This window comes from Sceloporus occidentalis, unplaced genomic scaffold (assembly GCF_023333645.1).
Source record: "Sceloporus occidentalis isolate IW3139 unplaced genomic scaffold, rSceOcc1.0.p SCAF_3, whole genome shotgun sequence".
NCBI lineage: Eukaryota > Metazoa > Chordata > Lepidosauria > Squamata > Phrynosomatidae > Sceloporus > Sceloporus occidentalis.
This window is the reverse complement of record NW_028316983.1, coordinates 222781014-222797483: the sequence shown is the minus strand read 5'-3', so window position 1 is coordinate 222797483 and position 16470 is coordinate 222781014. Positions and strand designations below refer to the sequence as shown.

At 41.7% G+C, this 16470-nt stretch overlaps 1 protein-coding gene across 1 annotated transcript; it reads right to left on the bottom strand.

Annotated features, from left to right (window-relative positions):
- Positions 1-230: 230 nt before the first annotated feature.
- Positions 231-15845, bottom strand: BAALC (BAALC binder of MAP3K1 and KLF4). Its single transcript, XM_089518932.1, has 3 exons — positions 15587-15845; positions 3342-3514; positions 231-2364 (listed from the first exon to the last, which is right to left on the bottom strand). Exons 1-3 carry the CDS (start codon positions 15777-15779, stop codon positions 2254-2256), a joined length of 477 nt encoding a protein of 158 aa, XP_089375058.1. The 5' UTR covers positions 15780-15845; the 3' UTR covers positions 231-2253.
- Positions 15846-16470: the final 625 nt, after the last annotated feature.

The following is a 16470-nucleotide window of genomic DNA, read 5'->3' as shown; positions in this document are numbered from 1 at the left end:
AAATGAAAAACCATGTGTATCTACCAGGCTCAGTGTAGACAATCAGGGGGAGGGCAAATTACTTACTTCTCCCACCCAATATCATTCTATCTACTTACAAGTACAATGTGTTCCATGTGTTCAGTATAGCTTACTCCCAAGTAAGTGTGCATAGAACAGATGGCATACAGCTTTTTTTTTATTCCTGGAAAGACTCAACTAAAATAATTGTCTTAATATTTGTGTGTGTGTGTGTGTGTGTGTGTGTGTGTGTACTTGAACATTTAGTACATTTAGGAATGCTAATTCCTGATGGGGCTCAACTACATAGAAGTCTTGGTGGTCTGATTTGCCTAGATGTAAGCCTCAAAGGCCAGTACTGAGAAGTATTAATTCTGAAAAGCGGACATACATTTTGAACCATTCTAATTCTTTGTGAGCTTCCCTGTCTACTTTGTCCAAGTATTGGGATAAGGTATCTCCCCACCAGAGATTTTTTTTTTAAAAAAAATTGCATTTTTAATCATTTGTTCTTTTTGGAATGCAACTCCAAAAGCACTGTGCAGACCCAAACTTGTGCACTCTTTTACTAAATCAGAGGCAACCCCTTCAGTGGCCACCTGGACCAAAATACCAGGACTTCTCCATCTAACTACAGCCCAAGGAAATTATTCTGAAATTTGTTCAGTTGCTGTCACCTGCTTCTTCAACAGGTAACTTTCATGGTCCTGTCAGCTGGCTGCACAGAAACAAGCCTGAAAATGGTGCGTATGTAATTCCTTCTGGAAAAAATGTCGGTTGTGCAGAAAATTAAGTCACATGCTTTCTCTGTGAGATCTATGTACATAGCGCCCAATCCTTGTGCATAATACCAGCATAATGCTGGTGAGGGATGGGGGAATATGACAGTGCCTTCCAACCTTATCCCAGCCTCCAGATATGCAATATGAGGTGTAGTTTGTGCACAGATTTGTGTGCAGGTTCTCTGTGTGATCAGGAACTCCAATTAATTAGAGTTTTTGAATGTGTGTGTAGAGTTTGCACACATAAACTACATTTATTGAAGCCCTTTTCATACCTTACATTTGTGCACACCACTTATTTGAGTAAATGAATAGGGAGCAGGGATGTTGTCAGCAAGCATGCCAAGGCTGGAACAAGCATGCCAAGGCTGTTGCCTCCTTTACATTCAGGGATCACTGAGGTGTGAATGTCTACACAGGGCTGGTTCTGGAACAAATCAGACTACTAAGTATGCCATGTAAATCAAAGGAATTTAAGCAGTTTAGTTGTGTGTAGCACTGCATAGCAGATATGGTCCAATCCATATAGTGCCCAATATTGTACATGTTTACTGAGAAGTACATTCATTGGCTTATACTTTAGTGATTATGGATAAGACAACAGTCTTGAACAGCCAACCATGCTGTGCTGAAGCATTATACACCATTATAATTATAGATACTACACATATAAAGAATATGAATTAAAACTATTATGAGGGAATAGGCAGATCTGAGGAATGCCCACAGGACTGTTTCCACCATTCAAAGAACAGATACCATTGTCAGCTGTAACAGTTCAACACAGTGCAAAGCTCCCATGTGGTGCAGACGTAGGCACTGTTGGGGTGTGACATCATTATTTGCCTTTCTCCTACCACAGAATTATCCCTGCCAGCACCAGCCTGACCACCCAACATATTCTGTAGTAGCAAGTTATACATGATAATGATGTAACTCTCATGGTATAACAAATGGCATCACTATTATATGGTACATTCAACATGCCACTGAAATAAATAACAGAAATATACCACTCTGTATACAGTAATTGCTGAGAACATCCTGAGGGTTAGGATGCTGAATATTTGATATCCAAATTGAATAGAAGTGACAACCACAGGGTGACTTCTCAACCTCTGTGTACCTAATAGCATAAGTCAGAGAAGCAGTTTCTGAGGGATTGTCTTGAGTTTTTTTTGAAAAAATACTTTGATTTTATTTTTATATGAAATTATTTAAGTGACAATATAAAATATGCACTAATTGCTTGTCCAGCCTCACCCAAATGGCAACACATAACAAAAAATGTCCAAGCATCCAGTGTCAACAGACGTTTAGACCTAAGAGGATCAAGGGTTTTTCCAAAGGCACTCAACAGCAGGCAGCCATCACATTCAGAATAAAACTTAAACACCAAGATCTTCACATTAAGTAGTTCTTTAAAGTGCAGCAAAATATTGCAGAGTTCTTTCATCATTTCTTTTTCTTTTTAGTTGACACAGTTCTTTGTAATTCTTCTGTTGCTGTTAATTTGTCTAATTGTTTTGGAGGCATTAATAGTCACTTCCTTGGTGGCTTTTTTCTTGTTGTCCCATTTATCCTGTTTTTAAAAAAATGTACAAGAAATTAGATTAATATTTAGACTATAGTTTGTAAAAGTGAATTTTCTAAACAAACAAGAAAAAACAAGCTCTCTACAAAGTATGGACTAAAATAATATTTTAACATAACAGCAGCCAGTTTTTACAATCATTACATATTATATTCCAGACTTTTCAAGAAATATATATTCAATTAAATTACAAATACAATGCAGTAAAATAATAAATTACTGGCCTGGAACAGACGGTCTGGAACCAAAATTAGGGTTTGGGAGAACGGAGCAACTGCACGCTTCCAAACCCTAGCATGCGTCGGAGGTGCCATCATGGCAGTATCCTGTCCACATGGGGGGCCGCCATGATCACACAAGCATGGCGTAGCATCTGCACGTCACAGCCCCGCGCTTGCATCATCGATGCATGACAGTGCACCAATGGTGCACTCACTGTGGCGGCCACACACACCAAGAAGAACCTGCTTTTAGCAGGTTGTTTTTGTTGCATAGGGAGCCTGCGCGGTTTGGCTGCTGCAGACTCCCTCAGGGGCAAAAACAGGAGGCTCCAGCCCACCCTTTTGGGGCGGTTTGTTGAGTGCCATTGATACCAATGGCATTTTTACTCAGAATTAAAACATAAAGCAGAACAGGAGCTGAACATTTCCAATGGGGGTGGGGTAATATAAGCAGTGTGGTCCCCAAAGTATTCTGTGTTTCACCAATGATATTTAACATTTATCAGTGATCTTCTGTTATGAATTTTTTGTTATGAGAAATGTATTGATAGTGATTGCAAAAAAGAAATACTGGTTTTGTAGCCAAAAATGCTTACCCAGAAGTGTATAGACCTGATAAAACAATGACCCTTTTGAAAATGAAAAGTACTGTCTTTTTATTTCAAAGACATTAAACTGATTTTGGTCCAACTCCAGCAAAATACCTGTGCGCAGTCAATCACACAAATATATCTCTGCACCTACCTCAGTGCTTCTGAAGCCATTCTGTTGCTTCTCTACTGAAGTTCCAGTGGTGTGAACTGCCAGTTTTGTACATTGAGTACCACAGTGAGTTCTCTTTTCAGTACCAGTGATTCCACCTGCAGCTGAGGACTTTAAAATGCAGGTCTGAGTTGATTTGCTATCTTCCAAAATTCCTAAAAACACATAAAATTGCATACTGAAACCTGGTATATTTATTGCTATTTTACATATTTTTCAGTTTAAAAGAAGGTTGACAAAACTATCCAATCCCACTGGATGAATTTAACTTCTCTACGTGTAAACATTTCTATAGAATTTATTTATGTATAACCTGCATATCCTTCACTGTAATTTATACTCCATATTTTTCATTGCAGGATACCAGGGCAGGTCATAATATAAAATACATTATACTCTAGCCTCAAACTAGGTTGCCTTTTACTGTATGTCTAGCCAGATAGTTAACTCACATTCAACCATTCTCAGGTAAATAAAATCTCCCCTATATTGTAGAACCCAATAGCATCAGCTAAAAAGGGAGCTAAAGGAATAGTGAGATGAGTGGTAAGCTGAGTGGCAGGATGAGGCACAAAGGATGAGACGACAAGACCCTTCAGACTGCAGAAAGACAAGGCTAAGGAGAGAGGACAGGTTCATAGACAGGAGATCTCAAGGGAAAATCTAATGAACATGACGCAAGGAATCAGGCCTGATCAGCAGTTACCAGATAGGCCAGGATTTGAATCCTTGCTCAGTCATGGAAACCCACAGGGTGACCTTGGGCAAGATGCATTCCTACAGCCTCAAAGGAGGGCAATGGCAAACTCATTTCAAAAAAATCTTGCCAAGAAAATCCCATAAGGTCATCTTAGGGTTGCCAAAAGTTGGAAATGACTGGAAGAGTCACAATGACAAACAACAAGGAGCGCAAGAAGGCAATTTTAACCAAGTTCCAAACCAATGTACAGAGCTTTTAAAGAAAAAAACATATATGTTACTCCCCCTTGTACTGATATTGCCAGCTATAATTCACCTGACCCAGGTACAATCATGAGTGTCATCCCATAATAAAAAGAGTTGGAAGGAAAAATTACAGAACTCAACATAATGCCTTAATGTTATGGTAAAACATATGAGAACCAGAGTAGAAGCTGTATGCGGCATTCTGAACTACTTATTTCCAAGAAATATGGCTGTATCATAAGGGTACAGGGTGGGTGCAAGGGTTTTCTTACATAAGAAATACTCAGAAACGATTTTGCCAGTTCCTTCTTCTGAAATACAGCCTTCAGGGCCTTGTATTTGTTGGCAGTCTCTTGTCCAAGTACTAATCAGGGCTGACCCTGCTTAGTTGCTTAGTTAGAGATAGATACGGTAGGTAAGTAGGTAGGTAGATAGATAGATATGTCTCAGACTGGTAGTCAACTCAAACATCAGTAGTCCCTACCAAGAAAATCTTATTCTATGAAGGTGCATGTACACAACTTTTGGATGTGAGGGTACTGCTCAATCTGGTACATATATTCACTTGGTAAGTACGCAGACTTGTGCTTTCTAAGTACTTTTAGGTGAAGGATAAGTTCCACATCCTCCATGGAGCTTCCTTTCTTAAATTGCTAATGAATTTGTAAGGCATTGTTTCTCATTCTTTTTGAATTCAAGGTCCTTTTAAAAATACACTTCCAGTACCAACAATTTCACTGATAAACATGCAGACATCTCTTTGTGAACATTCTGGCAGAAAAAAAGGAATAAAGCAGTCTCTTGCCTCACTCCTTCTAATGCCATACAGGAGGAAGCATCTTTATTTCCCTGTCATCCACTATGATTTGGAAAAATGGAATTTCAAAAAGAATTACGGTTTTGTCCCTGAATCTGTATGAAAGATATTCTCGTGTATAACTCTAGAAATTTTAGTCAAAAAATTGACCCCAAAAAACCTGAGTCAACAGGTCAATGTACTTTAATGTTTATTTAAAAAAGAATTATCCCCTGGTGAAAGGCAAGAGCGTCATCTGTCCTGGAAGCACTGACTCTGCTCTACTCTCCCATCCATCCAGCCTTCTATGTGAGCACAAACAGTTATGCCTGCTGGAATTTGGTAAGTTCTTTGGCATTGTTTTCCTTTGTTTCATCCTTTAGATCCTTGGTTACGTGTCCTTACGTTTTATTCTGGATTTATCCATGGATCATATCAAAAACCTTAATTTTGGCCCCAAAACCTGCCATCGACTCATACATGAGTTCGACTCATAGTTGAGCATATACGGTAATACCCCAGTACATTTACTTTGTCAATTTACTTGTTTGGAAACAAAAAACTTTTACAGATCTAGGAACAATAAAAGCAAAATGCAATGTTTATTGTCCCCTTGAAACTACAGCCCTGTATATGAATGCAATGATGTTCAAAATAACTAGGAATATCAACAGTACAGACCGGTTACATTAATTCTGAAGCTGTGTTATTGAAACAGTATGGATGGACCAATAAACTAAGTCTTCATACTACCTCCTTAAAATAACCAATGGGTCGTTTTCTGTATGTTGTGTTTTAATGGCCCAACACAAAACACTATGATTACTGATGATTATTGACAAAACCATTGGTTACAATTTTGGAGCCAGCCATTACAGTGATAAGTGCCCATGTACCAATGTGTCCACTCCTCACATGCTTTTATCAGTCTAAATTAAACATAACTACAGATTCTATACAGAGAACCAAATAAAGCTCTTGACAAAGCTTATAACTGGAAATGTTTTGGTTTATTTGTGGTTTGTTTGTTTTTTGGTTGCGCATATATGCTTCCAGAAAAGTCAGTTTATTACTTTGTGCCAGGTGACTGAGAGCAGCTGCAGAAGCAGACAGGAGAGGAGAGTCACTGCTCACTATTTTCAGCCAGGCTTTTTATGTTGCTTCCTGTGAAACAAGAAAACTGATTTCCTTCCTGCCCCAAACCCATGGCCAACTGAGCACTTCTTCAATGTAAACTGTCAAACAGAGAACAGTAAAAAATATCACTGAGTATATGAAGTCAATACAGCATGTCATAAACAATTTATATGAGAAGGGATATTGTATCTAATATTTTCATCTTTTATTTTTGTATACACATTGCTTCCAGGCTGAAATTTAATTAAGGTTTTCAGATGGTAGCCTAAACATTTCACACATATCCATTTTAAAATCAGCCAATAAAAAAAAAACTATCAGAGGTTATCATATCTGTCAACAGTTGTCAATGCACAAACTGAGAGGTGGGACAAAATAGCAGAAACACAACTTGGTCCTTCATAGAGCAGAATGTGAAGCAATATACTCTTATAAACTGCTTTAAATGTTACTTTTTTGTATGGCCTAGAGCAGGAAGAAATGTCAAAGATATATTTTAAATAATTCACAAAGGCTGCATCCACACTGCAGAAAGAATTTGGTTTGACAGCACTTTAGCTGCCATGGCTCAATGGTATGGAATTCTGGGAACTGTAATTTCTTGTGGCGCCAGAGCTTTGCAAGGTTCTGGTGCCAAAAGAAACCATACTTGTCAGAATTCCATCTTATTGAGCCATGGCAGCTAAAGTGCTGTCAAACTAGATTATTTCTGCAGTGTGGACACAGCCAATGTAAAACACTTTCCTTGAAGAGCGCTTTTTATCAGACTATAGTTATGCTTATCCTCTGCAGATCTGCATTGCAGGGAGGAGAAGAATTCTCGCAATTCTTGTGTCCAAGTGCTAGGCCAAATTAATTAAGTATTCTTCAAACAGGAAAATATACAAAAAACCTTTTAGATAATATGTCAAACTTGATGGAAGTCCAAAAGCAATGGTCAACACATGGCAAGTTACTGTCATCAAGAGAAATATCATCGTCTGTAAAAACACAGTGAGGAAGGAGTGTGCAGACTTATTTTTTTATTTTTAATCTGCCCAGTAAGTGCCAATCTTGTTGTACCTGTACTTACTCTTTTGCCAAACAAGGTCCATGGAACCTGCTTACAACTGCATCCATTCAGAGACTAATGCACAGGACATCCATTCTTATGCAGCAGTGTCTTTGCTACATAATTCCTACCAATGAACCATGGTGGAATTTTTTTTTTTTTGGGGGGGGGGGGGATCATGACAGAAAAATCAATACCTCATGATCATCCATGGCACCTTTGAGCTCTAATTTCCACTTCCGAAAGCAGCCACCTAAAAACCATTCCCTAAACGGAAAGAAATACAGCCAAACTACTTTGAGAAATGATTTTAGGAACTTGACTGCTGAAAAGCCATTCTGAACACTGTTACTTTACACTCATTCCTCTGAAGAATCTATCTGGGGCATCACCGGGGGTGGGTGGGTGCAGGCCACACCAGGTGCCACCCTAACCGGGGGGGGGGGGGGGAGTGATAACACTGGTCTCCAAATGTATACCTTTTGGCAGAAATGGGCTGTGGTGTTCACCTGTGTCCCTGTAAAATACCGAAGAGATGGGGCATGAGAGACAAGGTTCAGTGGGAAGAGAAAGGAGAGGCCCCAAGTTTTTTAAATTTTCCCTTGATTTTCCCATTTTATATAAGGGACACCATTTTGCTATATCATTGTATTTAATGGGACTTGAGCATCCATGGATTTTGTTATTCACTGGGGTACCTAGAATCAAACCCCAGCAGATAACAAGGGCCCACTGTATCACCATTACTTTGAGTGATATATGGGAATTGCAATTTTAAGTAGCATCAGTACAAAAAAACATAATTAAGGATTCTATATGGTGTAAAATGGGAGGAGGTAAATGGGGGGAGGGTAACACCCTGAGTTACAGCACTGGGTTACACCAACCCTAGTGACGCCACTAGAATCTAATAATATTTAATCAATAATTCTTCTTTTGTCATTATCAATGGTGTCACCACCCCTGGTGTCACCTGGTGCGTGGAGGGTGCTGCTAGGGGCGATGGCCAAAACTCTTCTCCTTCGCAGCAGCCCAAAGCAGCCCAGGAGGGGAGGGGACAAGCCTGGTGGGTGGGTCTGGGAGGGAGTCCTACCTTTGTACCTGTGAGCAGACCAGGATCCTCACTGGCCAAGGGAAAGCTGGAGGACCCAGCCCTCCTCCCTCCAGCCCTGAGGGACAGACCCGGGCCCAGGCTGGGAACCCCAGGTAGTCTGCCTCCCTGCAGTTGAGTTTCCACATCCCCCAGGGTCTGGAGGACAGAAACCCTGGTTGCTCAGGAAGAATGGGGCACTGAACAGCGTCCAGAATGGCCAATAGGCACCATTGCCCCAGGCATCCCCCCTGCACTGTCGCAATGCTGAAGGAGGTGGGGACCAGGGACTCCAGGTGGGCGGACCCTGGGATTGACATCATGTCCACCTTCTCCTCCAACCATTGCTGCTTCCTGGAGCTGGAGCCAGCTGGGGGTGAGGATTGGTGGCCAGGCAGTCCTGGGGAGGCTCCAGGGGCTGCTGCTGCTGCTCACAAGGAGACTGCTGCCGCTGTGGGGGAGCAAAGCTGGGCATAGTCACCCCTCCTCCCTACCGGAGCATCGTCAAATTGGGTGGCACCCCTCTTCTGGGGTGTCATCCAGTGTGGTCTGCACCACTGCACCCCCTACTGACAACACTGGTCATGATGCTTATATTCAAAAATAATGTTGATAAGCTGGATCATATCATATCACCTCTTGACCATCTTTTCCCTAGGCTAAACATACCCAGCTCCCTCACTGGGCATGGTTTCCAGACCCTTCACCTTTGTCGCCCTCCAAAGGTATGATAGCCTTGTTGAAATATTTGAAGGGATGTCATATTGAGGATGGAGCAAGCTTGTTTTTCTGCTGCTTCAGAGAACAGGACTCAGAACAATGGATGCAAGCTATAGGAAAAGAGATTCCACTTAAACATTAGGAGGAACGTCCTGAAAGTAAGAGCTGTTTGCCAGTGGAACACACTCCCTCAGAATGTGGTGGAGTCTCTTACTTTGGAGGTCTTTAAACAGAGGCTGGATGGTAATCTGTCAAAGATGCTTTGAGTGAGAGTTCCTGCATGGTCAGGGGTTAGACTGGATGGCCCTTGTGGTCTCTTCCAACTCCAGGTTACTATGATTGTATGATGCTACCAATTAAAGTCAGCCCTCCATATCCGTGGATTCCTTATCCATGAATTCCACCATCCACAGTTTGAAAAACCTTAATACATACATATTCCAAAAACTAAACTTTGATTTTGCCATTTTATGTAAGGAGCACCATTTTACTATGCCACTGTATTTAATGGGACTTGAGCATCCATAGATTTTGGTATCCATGGAGGTCCTCAAACCAAACCCCAGCAGATACCAAGAGCCCACTGTACTTGAGCAGAAATAATATTTCATCATAGAAGAGACTTTTTATTTACTAATGACACTTTTTGCATCACCTCAACCCATAAATTAATCAGTTTTCATCACTTTATCACACTTCTTTTCATATATTAATTATGTTAAAAGTTTTAATAGTATACATATACAGCTGTCTTATTAAAAACAGAGTGCTTTGTTCTTTGCTATCTTACAGTTGTAGCCAATAAGAAAGAATTTAATCATTCAGGGAAGCTTTATCCTTTTTTTAAAAAAGATAACACAGTTTGCTGCAGAGTTCAAAAGCTCCAAGAAAAATTCTTCATGAAAAAAAAAATCAGGTATTTATTTGTGTTCTTTCTCTTTGGAATAAGATGCCAGTTCAGGAGAGCTCTTGCAGGATAGCTGTCTATGGAGGACAGAATACTAAAGACTTGAGCAGTATGCTTATTAACTATTTGCACTATAACTTAATCAAAATAATAGATCAGATAAAAGACACTTTTTGGGTAGCTGGTGAGCAAAGATTTAGAGACTCAAAAAAGATAATGTGCCTAAAAACACTCTGCCGTCAATCCAGAGTACTACGCTGAGTCCACACTTGTTCCCTATTTATCTGCAATGCAGAAAAAAGGAAAAATTTCTAGCAGTCCCATTTGTGATTTAAAATAAAATAAAAAAGATTAAAGGATGTAGATTTGCATACATTTCAACATATGGTTCATGGGGCTCAGTAAAATAATTCATGTTCCCCTCTTCAGACATCACTTTATATTTAGTTACATCTGGTTGATAGACCTCAGTGTTCTTGATAAAAGGTTGATAAATTCCTCAAGCCTGGAGTCTGTTTGCTCCTATTCTAAAATAGTGAATCAGTACAGCTGATGGCAGGCTTGCAGCTGAACATAAAGAAAACAAAAATAATGACCAAGGAGGACCTACGTACATTCAATGTAGACAATGAAGAAATCGAAATAGTTAAAGATTTCCCGTACCTGGGATCAAACATTGATCAGAATGGAGACTGCAGTCAAGAGATAAGAAGACTAGGAATGGGAAGGGCAGCGATGACAGAACTAGACAAGATCTTAAAGAGTAAAGATGTACAATTGAGCTTTAAAGTTAGACTAATCCAAACCATGGTATTCACCATCACTATGTATGGATGTGAGAACTGGACAGTGAAAAAAGTAGATGAAAAAAAAGAAAATAGTGGCCCATTACAGACGGGCATAAAGTATGGACTGGGTCTGTATTAGGGTTAGAAAGGGGCGCCCCTAACCCTAATACGGACCGAGTCCGTACAAAATGGTGGTGCCCGTTCCACACGGGGGCTGCCATCTTTACGTAGCAGACGCGCTGTATTCACATGTCGCGTGGCACATATGATGCTGCGAGCGTATTAGAAATGTGAGAGAAAGAAAGAATATTCATAATAAAATACTGATCACTGAGAAAATGTAATATCCTTATAAAGGGTAACACTTTCAGGTGAAGTATCTGGGTCTCTCGGTAGGCATTGATATAGAACAACTAAGCAACTGGAAAAGTTTACAACAAACCCAAGCCTATGAAAAAAATATTTAACTAGCAACAAACTTCTGAGCCTTCAAAACCTCCTTTAACTGAATGGTTTTGCTCTCCTTTGCTTCTTCAGATGAGACCAATGGAACTAATGGAGGAAAAACATTGCTTTTAAAATGATAATTTAAAATGTTGTGGCTTTTTAAAGCTTGCCAAGGTAGTATTTTGTATTACACCACACCTTCTAGGAACCTTGCTTGGGTTTTATTTTTATCTTTAAAGCATTTTTATTCCATCTTGGAATACTAGATTACTAAAATCCACCTCAAACCAGTCCGCTATACCTTCACCCCAACTCCTTACTTGGGACATTTCTTTTTCATCAAGCTAAACTGATACAATAAAAAGCTCTATTGTGGTAGAAAGAAAAGATGCAGACGAGGAAAAATATATGGAGGAAAAAAGGAAAGATAACGAACAAAGATGTGAATCTTTTAGGAAAACTCAGGGGGGAAATGGGGAATTTTTGGCTCCCCCCCCAAAAAAAAACTTAAGTGGATGCATCTGAAATGCATGTGAACAACAAAGAGTCAATCCACATTCTACCAGGATTATTTTCACCGTCTGAATAACCCTTGCGTCTCAAAGGTGCTAGCTAGAAGATCCCTTTCCATATTGTTTTTCCAAATTAATATGACTATGTCTTTGAATTCTACAAGAAACATGGGAACTCTAGTACTCCAAACCACTGCCTGGTTGTTACAGGATGGGGGGAGGGGGGGAAAGGGAAATATTCTGTTCCTAGTCTGTCACCAGCCATAGTTTGGAGCAATTAGGAACAACTGGGGCTCTACCAGCTTTGGAGAGATGCTGGTTCTTCCCAAGTGATGCTTTTACTAAAAGGTGGCTAGGAAAATTGACCTGATGTAATGTCACAGGTGATACAGAACATAAAGCTCTTATGTGTGCTGTAGTGAGATATTTTCTAATTCCAATATTAAATGTTCTTTATGTGGCGTTGGTGGGGTGTTACTGAAAAAGCATAGGGCTACAGATGCAGAATCCACCTTAGCTGAAAAGAAACTATACAAGTGAGTTGTTAATACATTTGTAATTGGCATGTAATGATAACAATCCGTCATGGTTTCTACCCCTGACACAGTAAGTTGCTAGTTTGATTCAAGTACAAACACACCATCCTTAAAGCATGGAATCAGAGAGCAGACCAGGTTGATGGGCAGGGTGGCGATCCAAATGGGTGAAGCCTTCCTTCTTCTGTAATCCACTCAAGTGTGAAATTTTAACACTCAAGTGTGAAATTGTAAATCCTTTGCCACTTACTTTGTGATGTATATTATGTGATACAGACTGGCAAAACAAACTGTAGCCACACAATACATGCTTTTCCCATCCTGATGCCAGTTTTTTGCCAAGAAAACACCATCATAGGGTTGCCTTAGGGTTGCCAGAAGTCAGAAATGATGTGAAAGCACACAACAAAAACACACAGCACACTCTCTCTCAGCTTCAACAGATGCCAACGGCAAACCTCTTCTGTAGAAACTTGCCAAGGAAACCCCACAATAGGGTTGTCTTAGGGTGCTGTAAGTCAGAAATGATGTGAAGGGACACAACAACAGCAACAACAACAATAACAACATCACATGGGGCAAGTCACACGCTCTCAGCTTCAGAGATGGCAATGGCAACCCCCCCCCCTGAAGAAACTTGCCAAGAAAACCATGTGATAGGGTCACCTTAGGGTTGCAGTAAGTTGGAAATAACTTTAAGGCACACAACAACAACAACATCACACAGGGCCAAGTCACACTCTCTCAGCCTCAGAGGATGGCAATGACAAACCCCTTTTGAAAACCTGCCAAGAAAACACCATAAATCAGCTGACTTGGAGGCACACAATAACCCAACAACATCATCAGACAGGGGCAAATGACACCCTCTCAGCCTCAGAGGATGGCAATAGCAAACCCCCTCTGAAGAAACCTGCCAGGAAAACCCCACCACAGGTTCTCTTTAGGGTCGCCATATGTCAGATATGACTTGGAGGCACACAAGGGCAACGACAATCACAACCATCACACAGAAAATGAAAGAAAGCTCTTCTCTGAAATGGAAATGAATGTGTGTGTTCCAGCACCTCCGTCTGCAAAATCTATTTTAAATCTAAAATAAAATTTAATCTAAATCTAAATTAGTTTAAACCTATTTCCATGCACCAGCTCCAGCAACACAGAAGGGTTGGCAACCTCTTCCTTCTAACTCCAGAGGTGGTTTCCTCCCTGTTTGGAGAAAACTATTTGCTTCCCTCACCCTCCAAAAAAAGGGGGAGGGGGAGAGAAAGAGAGCAATGTGGGCTGCATCCACACTACAGAATTAATCCAGTTTTACACCGCTTTCACTGCCCTGGTTCCATGTGATGGGATTTGGGGATGGACATATGTTGAGCCCCAGAGCAGAGCAACACAAGGACAACACCAGCAACATAACACAGGGGCAAGTCACACTCTCTCAGCCTGTGAGGACAGCAATGGCAACTCTACCCCTGAAGAAGCATGCCAGAAAAACCCATAATTGGTTTGCCTTAGTCACCATGAATTAGAAAGAACTTGAAGATGCACAACAACAACAACAACAATGGGATGACACAGGGGTGAGCCACACTCTCAGCTTCAGGCAAGGGCCAAGGCAAACCCTCCTCTGAAGAAACTTGCCAAGAAGAAAACCCCACTATAGGATCACCATAAAGCAGACACCACTTGGAGGCACACACAACCACACCAACAACCACCCTTAATGTATGGCCAACCAATACAGCAACCTCTGAAGATGTTGGTGCCACTACAATCTCCCGTTCCCAGAATCCTATAATCAAATGGAGCCAGGGCAGTTTAAGCAGTGTCAAACCAGATTATTCCTGTAGTGTGGATGCAGCCCACATCTTCCTTTCTTTCTTTCTGGAGTGTGGGGGAACAAATCGTTTTTACCAAATATGGCATGTTTCTTCAGGGGTGAGGGCTTGCTATTGCCATCCTCTGAGGCCGAGAGAGCGTGACTTGCCCCTGGATGATGATGATGATGTTCTTGTTGTGTTCCTTCAAGTCACTTCTGACTTATGGTGACCCTAAGGTGATGGGGGTTTTTCTTGGCAAGATTCTTGAGAGAAGGGGTTTGCCATTGCCATCCCTGAAGCTGAGAGAGTGAGACTGAGAGTGTCGTTGTGGCTCTGGTGATGGGAGCTGGGACCTCCCCAGAATCCCATCACGGGAGCCAGGGCAGTTACACTTTATTTGTTGTATTTATTTCATTGATATGCTGCCTTTCTCCCCGAAAGGAACCAAGGCAGCTCACAGATTTTAAAAAATGGGGTGGTACTAAAAGAAATTACTTGCTCACAGAGACCCATTGGGGAACACTTGCCCATAGGGAAACATGGGAGAATCCTTGCCCATAAGGAAACATTGGGGAATACTTGCTCATAGAGAACCATAGGGAAATACTTGCTTATAAGGAAACATTGGGGAATATCTGCCCATAGGGAAACATGGGGGTATACTTACTTATAATGAAACATGGGAGAATACTTGGCTATAGGGAAACATTGGGGAAATACTTGCCCATAGAGATACATAGGAGAATACTTTCTCATAGGGAAACATTGGGGATTACTTGCCCATAGTTTACTGAATACTTGCCCAATTTTTCCCTATAGGCAAGAATTCCCCAATGATTTTCCCTATGGGCAAGAACGGTCATTTGTTTCAGTACCTCCCCCCGCAATTAAAAATCATCTAAACTGTATAAAAATTTACATTAAGACACACACACACACAAGTTAAAAAGCAATACGTATATCCCCTCTCTCTAAGTATTACTTCTTATATACAAATTGAGGATATATGTATTGCTTTTTAATTTGTTTTATGTGTGTGTGGGTTATAATCTATATGAATGTAAAATTTAATACCATTTAATTTATGTTTTAAATGTTTATTGCATTTTTTCCTTAGAAACATGCCACAGGTTACCTGTCTGGTTTATATGTGTGTGTGTGTGTGTGTGTACATATATGTCAGGGTGTATGTATGTATATGTATATGTATGTGTATATATATATATATATATATATATGCGTGTGTGTGTATGTGTATATGTATGTGTAAGTGTGCGTATATATATGTGTGTGTATATATATATGTGTATATGTGTGTGTATCTGTATGTACATATATGTCTGAGTGTGTATGTATATATATGTGTGTGTGTGTGTATAGACACACCTTGTGGCATGCTTCCATGTGAAAGCGGTGTGGAGCCGGGCTATCCCTGCGTCGAGTGCGGAGGCTCCGGGGCCGAGGCGGCCGGGACTCACCCAGGGGCCGGCTGAGGGCAGGGGCCTCGGGGTCTGCCTGCGGAGGCGGAGGCGGAGGCTGCTGCTGCTGCTGCTGGGGGTCTGAGGCGTTGGCGGCGTCGGTGTTCGTGAGCCAAGTGGACTCGGTCTCCCGCGTCCAGCTCTCGTAGTAGCGGGGCTCAATGGCGTCGGCGCGGCTCCCTCCGCAGCCCATCTCGCCTCCTGTCCTGCTGCCTTCCCTCCTCGGCGGCGGCAACGAGGAGAGAGCATCCTCCGTCCTCCCTCCCTCCCTCCCTGCCTGCCCTACTCCTGGCCCTGCCTCCCTCGCCTCAGCCTGCCCCGCCTCACGCGCCCGCCCTTCCCGCCTCTTCTCCGCCGCCGCCGGCGCCATCTTTCTCCTCCTCCTGACGAAGACGGGGCCCTCTTCTTCCATCATCCCGCCTCAGGCGCCCTCAGCCCTCCCAATCCCAGGCCCAGACACTCCGCCTGCCTTCCTTCCTTGGAGCCCTGCTTCGGGGGAGAATTGAAATGAGTAAACACACAACGCTGCCATTAAAACACCCCGCTTCCCGAGGGGTTTCGGTGCCCTGGATGATGCTGGGAATGACGGTGGTCGGATTGTGCCCCCCCCAGAGCCCCCGACACTCTGGGATCCCTGCTGCCCCTCATTCAGCCCCCGATGGCTCTCAAGGAGGGACTGGCATAAATAAGTAAACTAGTATTAGTATTGTTGTTGTTGTTTATAAAATAGGCTCTCCTCCCAATATAGGGGCTCTCGAGGCAAGCAAACAGGTAAAACTGTAACACAATACAGTCTAAAAACAATACAAATACAAAACATTAAAATGCATAAATGTAAAAATAAAAAACCCAAATTAAAAGAAGTAAACAAACACACTGCAGAA

Bases quoted from the DNA above. Each gene is read 5' to 3' on its own strand.
- BAALC (XM_089518932.1), bottom strand. From the start codon at position 15,779: ATGGGCTGCGGAGGGAGCCGCGCCGACGCCATTGAGCCCCGCTACTAC. The intron at 3,515-15,586 runs GTGAGTCCCGGC...ATGTGTTTTTAG, and splicing joins TGCCCTCAGCCGGCCCCTGG to GAATTTTGGAAGATAGCAAA. The intron at 2,365-3,341 runs GTAGGTGCAGAG...TTTTAAAAACAG, and splicing joins ATGGCTTCAGAAGCACTGAG to GATAAATGGGACAACAAGAA.